The 6,422-nt window shown below is 49.5% G+C and overlaps 1 protein-coding gene across 2 annotated transcripts in view; it reads right to left on the bottom strand.

Moving 5' to 3' along the window:
* Positions 1-6,422, bottom strand: part of LOC110517300 (cohesin subunit SA-1) — a 47,420-nt gene that overhangs the window by 22,735 nt on the left and 18,263 nt on the right. For both annotated transcript variants that reach the window (XM_036952116.1, XM_036952115.1), the window contains 9 exons: positions 6,160-6,409; positions 5,961-6,037; positions 2,462-2,666; positions 2,132-2,283; positions 1,948-2,021; positions 1,692-1,815; positions 506-684; positions 272-379; positions 1-163 (listed from right to left, as the gene is read on the bottom strand). The exon at positions 1-163 is cut by the window's left edge and continues 70 nt beyond it. In XM_036952116.1, the coding sequence (XP_036808011.1) occupies positions 1-163; positions 272-379; positions 506-684; positions 1,692-1,815; positions 1,948-2,021; positions 2,132-2,283; positions 2,462-2,666; positions 5,961-6,037; positions 6,160-6,409 (1,332 nt within the window). The remainder of the gene's footprint in view (positions 164-271; positions 380-505; positions 685-1,691; positions 1,816-1,947; positions 2,022-2,131; positions 2,284-2,461; positions 2,667-5,960; positions 6,038-6,159; positions 6,410-6,422) is intronic.

Below are 6,422 nucleotides of genomic sequence, written 5' to 3'. Positions count from 1 at the left end.
AGAACTCTCCCACAGAGAGTCCACCAGATAGGCTGCATGTTCATGAAGCTCACTCTCCAAGAAGAAAAGCACCAGCATGCGGAGGAGGTTCCCGTTGGGGCTGCTCCTCCCTCTCCTCTTAGCCAACTCCTCCTCTGCCTGGGGGTCATGTCTGCTGAACAACCTGCACACAAAGTGGAATGTTGCTGGAAAAGGTCAATATCAGCCAATAATAATCGCTGAATGGATTTATGGGTTGGATTCCTACACTCATACAGGCAGGCAGACTCACTTCCTGTGCAGAAACTCTCCTGCTGCCACGGCGACAGGTCTGTGGGCGGAGTAAACCAGGTGGTAGACATTCTCGCAGTCCTCATTGGACAACGCATCCTCGCTGCCCCTAGAACAACCAATCACAAATGGTTACATTAAACGCCGCAGCCAATCCCAAACCGTTACAATAAGCACACAGGGTCCCATTATATGAGAATGTGTGAAATGGCAAACGTGTGTGTGTGATACATACTGCAGGATGAGAGTGATCAGTCTAATAGCCTCCACAGCCACGTCATACTCCTTATCCAGAGTCATGGACACGATGCGGTCCTTGAAGCGGTTGGTGAACAGCTCCAGTTTAGGAAACAGTTCTCTGTTGGTGTACAGGTTCTGGAGAGCCTTCAGACACTTCAGACGGACCTCACCTTGCTACGCAGAGACACAGAGACCGAGAGAGAGACACACAGAGAGACACAGAGAGAGACACAGAGAGAGACACAGAGAGAGACACAGAGAGAGACACAGAGAGAGACACAGAGAGAGAGACAGAGAGACACAGAGACAGACACACAGAGAGACACAAAGAGACAGATCGAGACAGAGACACTCAGACAGAGACACACAGAGAAAGACAGAGCGACACAAAGAGACACAGATCGAGAGAGAGACACAGATCGAGAGAGAGACACAGATCGAGAGAGAGACACAGATCGAGAGAGAGACACAGATCGAGAGAGAGACACAGATCGAGAGAGAGACACAGATCGAGAGAGAGAGACACAGAGAGAGACACAGAGAGAGAGACACACAGAGAGAGAGAGAGAGAGAGAGACACAGAGAGAGAGAGAGAGAGAGAGAGAGACACAGAGAGAGAGAGAGAGAGACACAGAGAGAGAGAGAGAGAGAGAGAGAGAGAGACAGAGAGAGAGAGAGACAGAGAGAGAGAGAGAGACAGAGACACACAGAGAGAGAGACACAGAGAGAGAGAGACACAGAGAGAGAGAGACACAGAGAGAGAGAGACACAGAGAGAGAGAGAGACACAGAGAGAGAGAGAGACACAGAGAGAGAGAGAGACACAGAGAGAGAGAGAGACACAGAGAGAGAGAGAGACACAGAGAGAGAGAGAGACACAGAGAGAGAGAGAGACACAGAGAGAGAGAGAGACACAGAGAGAGAGAGAGACACAGAGAGAGAGAGAGACACAGAGAGAGAGAGAGAGACACAGAGAGAGAGAGAGAGACACAGAGAGAGAGAGACACAGAGAGACACAGAGAGAGAGACACAGAGAGAGAGAGACACAGAAAGAGACACAGAGAGAGAGAGTAAGTGTCTGTGTCTGTGTCTGTGTCTGTGTGTGTGTGTGTGTGTGTGTGTGTGTGTGTGTGTGTGTGTGTGTGTGTGTGTGTGTGTGTGTGTGTGTGTGTGTATGCCTACCCGGTCGTGTAAGGTCCATCCTACATATTTCAGGTAGCTGTCGTTGAGGAAGGCGTCAGAGTACATCTTCATCCAAACTCCAATCTCCTCAATACAGATAGCTCTGATCTCAGCTATAGCATCCCTGAAACACACCCCAACACCATCATCATCACTACTTTCATTACTGTGTGTGTGTGTGTGTGTGTGTGTGTGTGTGTGTGTGTGTGTGTGTGTGTGTGTGTGTGTGTGTGTGTGTGTGTGTGTGTGTGTGTACCTGTAGCGGTGGACAAAGATGCCTTTGAAGATAGAGTTCATCATGTTCTCAATCTCATCCTGGTTCTCCTGGAGCTGTGGGGGAACGACAGTCAGGAGGTCAGAGTGTGTGAAGGTCTGTTTCAGAGGAATGACAGATGTTGGATCCTAGCCCCTCCTCCAACACCAGCAGACCAATCACGTACCTCCTTCCTCTTCTGCAGCAGCAGCTCTAGCTTCTCATTGGCTCGTTTTCCGGCCATCTTGTTCCTCTCAGCCTCATACTGTCTCTGGGTGTTGTCCTGGTGGATACTGAGGTTCAACGCCACGTTCACCAACGCTGTCATCAACTTCATCGCTGGAGGGAGACGACAGACAGGGCCACAATACAACTGATCTTCAAGGACCACAAATATATATTACAGAGACGTATAGATAGATCTAGTAATCTACACCGAGCAATGACACTGGTCTCCAGTTCTTTCAGAGATTGAGAGAAAAGAGAGACGGAGACAGAGGGAAAGGGAATCTCTTACCTGCCAGTGTGCTGGTGTGTCTGAAAGCTCTGACCTGTGAGTCAGATAGTCCCGTGAGGAGGGATATGACCGTGTCCATGAGGTACTCATCGTAGATGATGCTGTACTGGCACTGACGTATCAATACGCAGATGAACTCACAGAAGTTGTAGCGGAACTTCTTCCACAGCGGCCCGGGCATGGTGAGAGGGTAGTCCCCACTGTCCTGCAGACCACAGATAAACATGTTGATCTATTACTGGGGTGAGGACATGGTGAGAGGGTAGTCCCCACTGTCCTGCAGACCACAGATAAACATGTTGATCTATTACTGGGGTGAGGACATGGTGAGAGGGTAGTCCCCACTGTCCTGCAGACCACATATAAACATGTTGATCTATTACTGGGGTGAGGACATGGTGAGAGGGTAGTCCCCACTGTCCTGCAGACCACATATAAACATGTTGATCTATTACTGGGGTGAGGACATGGTGAGAGGGTAGTCCCCACTGTCCTGCAGACCACATATAAACATGTTGATCTATTACTGGGGTGAGGACATGGTGAGAGGGTAGTCCCCACTGTCCTGCAGACCACAGATAAACATGATCAATATGTTGATCTATTACTGGGGTGAGGACATGGTGAGAGGGTAGTCCCCACTGTCCTGCAGACCACAGATAAACATGATCAATATGTTGATCTATTACTGGGGTGAGGACATGGTGAGAGGGTAGTCCCCACTGTCCTGCAGACCACAGATAAACATGTTGATCTATTACTGGGGTGAGGACATGGTGAGAGGGTAGTCCCCACTGTCCTGCAGACCACATAAACATGTTGATCTATTACTGGGGTGAGGGCATGGTGAGAGGGTAGTCCCCACTGTCCTGCAGACCACATAAACATGTTGATCTATTACTGGGGTGAGGACATGGTGAGAGGGTAGTCCCCACTGTCCTGCAGACCACAGATAAACATGTTGATCTATTACTGGGGTGAGGACATGGTGAGAGGGTAGTCCCCACTGTCCTGCAGACCACAGATAAACATGATCTATTACTGGGGTGAGGACATGGTGAGAGGGTAGTCCCCACTGTCCTGCAGACCACAGATAAACATGATCAATATGGTGATCTATTACTGGGGTGAGGACATGGTGAGAGGGTAGTCCCCACTGTCCTGCAGACCACAGATAAACATGTTGATCTATTACTGGGGTGAGGACATGGTGAGAGGGTAGTCCCCACTGTCCTGCAGACCACAGATAAACATGATCAATATGTTGATCTCTTACTGGGGTGAGGACATGGTGAGAGGGTAGTCCCCACTGTCCTGCAGACCACAGATAAACATTATCAATATGTTGATCTCTTACTGGGGTGAGGGCATGGTGAGAGGGTAGTCCCCACTGTCCTGCAGACCGCAGATAATTAGGATCAATATGTTGATCTATTACTGGGGTGAGGGCATGGTGAGAGGGTAGTCCCCACTGTCCTGCAGACCACAGATAAACATGATCAATATGTTGATCTATTACTGGGGTGAGGGCATGGTGAGAGGGTAGTCCCCACTGTCCTGCAGACCGCAGATAAACATGATCAATATGTTGATCTATTACTGGGGTGAGGGCATGGTGAGAGGGTAGTCCCCACTGTCCTGCAGACCACAGATAAACATGTTGATCTATTACTGGGGTGAGGGCATGGTGAGAGGGTAGTCCCTACTGTCCTGCAGACCACAGATAAACATGTTGATCTATTACTGGGGTGAGGGCATGGTGAGAGGGTAGTCCCCACTGTCCTGCAGACCACAGATAAACATGATCGATATGTTGATCTATTACTGGGGTGAGGACATGGTGAGAGGGTAGTCCCCACTGTCCTGCAGACCACAGATAAACATGTTGATCTATTACTGGGGTGAGGGCATGGTGAGAGGGTAGTCCCCACTGTCCTGCAGACCACAGATAAACATGTTGATCTATTACTGGGGTGAGGGCATGGTGAGAGGGTAGTCCCCACTGTCCTGAAGACCACATATAAACATGTTGATCTATTACTGGGGTGAGGGCATGGTGAGAGGGTAGTCCCCACTGTCCTGCAGACCACATATAAACATGTTGATCTATTACTGGGGTGAGGACATGGTGAGAGGGTAGTCCCCACTGTCCTACAGACCACAGATAAACATGTTGATCTATTACTGGGGTGAGGGCATGATGAGAGGGTAGTCCCCACTGTCCTGCAGACCACAGATAAACATGTTGATCTATTACTGGGGTGAGGGCATGGTGAGAGGGTAGTCCCCACTGCCCTGCAGACCACATAAACATGTTGATATATTACTGGGGTGAGGACATGGTGAGAGGGTAGTCCCCACTGTCCTGCAGACCACATATAAACATGTTGATCTATTACTGGGGTGAGGGCATGGTGAGAGGGTAGTCCCCACTGTCCTGCAGACCACAGATAAACATGTTGATCTATTACTGGGGTGAGGGCATGGTGAGAGGGTAGTCCCCACTGTCCTGCAGACCACATAAACATGTTGATATATTACTGGGGTGAGGACATGGTGAGAGGGTAGTCCCCACTGTCCTGCAGACCACATATAAACATGTTGATCTATTACTGGGGTGAGGGCATGGTGAGAGGGTAGTCCCCACTGTCCTGCAGACCACAGATAAACATGTTGATCTATTACTGGGGTGAGGGCATGGTGAGAGGGTAGTCCCCACTGTCCTGCAGACCACAGATAAACATGATGATCTATTACTGGGGTGAGGGCATGGTGAGAGGGTAGTCCCCACTGTCCTGCAGACCACAGATAAACATGATGATCTATTACTGGGGTGAGGACATGGTGAGAGGGTAGTCCCCACTGTCCTGCAGACCACAGATAAACATGTTGATCTATTACTGGGGTGAGGGCATGGTGAGGGTAGTCCCCACTGTCCTGCAGACCACATAAACATGTTGATATATTACTGGGGTGAGGACATGGTGAGAGGGTAGTCCCCACTGTCCTGCAGACCACATATAAACATGTTGATCTATTACTGGGGTGAGGGCATGGTGAGAGGGTAGTCCCCACTGTCCTGCAGACCACAGATAAACATGTTGATCTATTACTGGGGTGAGGGCATGGTGAGAGGGTAGTCCCCACTGTCCTGCAGACCACAGATAAACATGTTGATCTATTACTGGGGTGAGGGCATGGTGAGAGGGTAGTCCCCACTGTCCTGCAGACCACATATAAACATGTTGATCTATTACTGGGGTGAGGACATGGTGAGAGGGTAGTCCCCACTGTCCTGCAGACCACATATAAACATGTTGATCTATTACTGGGGTGAGGACATGGTGAGAGGGTCGTCAATCAATTAAGATTTATTTATAAAGCCCTTTTTATAATCAGCAGTAGTCACACAGTTGTCCTTGACGTACATCAATACACACATCAGTCTATATCCTCCCTCCCTCCCCTCATCCGACCAATGACAGCTTTGATGCATTACCTCGTCAAACTCCTCTGTCATCTTCCTGATGATCTCAGCGTTCTGCATGTTCCGGAACATCTCGATGCGCACGGTGCCTGAAGAGGGTTACGCACAACCACAATACAACCTTTAACAACCACAATACAACCAACCTGGAAATGAGGCCTATATAAATCAGAATGTTGTCTGTTGTGTCGGTAGCAGTTAACAGTAATACCTTTGCAGCCAGAACACTGGATAAAGAAGTTGATGAGGTCCAGTAAGGCGATGTCTCTGTCCTGCTTGTACGACTCGATCCAGTCATCAACCACAGACTGCATGGCACTCTTTCCCATTCTGACCACCTCAAACAGAGTGACGGGGTCTCCTCCCTCGCCGTTGGTCTGAGGGACCCCATTGGCCTTCCTCCCTTTAGCCCCGCCTGTAGCCTTCTCCGCTGGGGACTTCCGAGGCTTCTTATTGGCTGCCTTAAAAAGGGAG

The sequence above is a fragment of the Oncorhynchus mykiss genome, chromosome 18 (assembly GCF_013265735.2).
Source record: "Oncorhynchus mykiss isolate Arlee chromosome 18, USDA_OmykA_1.1, whole genome shotgun sequence".
NCBI lineage: Eukaryota > Metazoa > Chordata > Actinopteri > Salmoniformes > Salmonidae > Oncorhynchus > Oncorhynchus mykiss.
The sequence above is the reverse complement of the archived record's forward strand: the minus strand, read 5'-3'. Positions and strand labels throughout refer to the sequence as shown.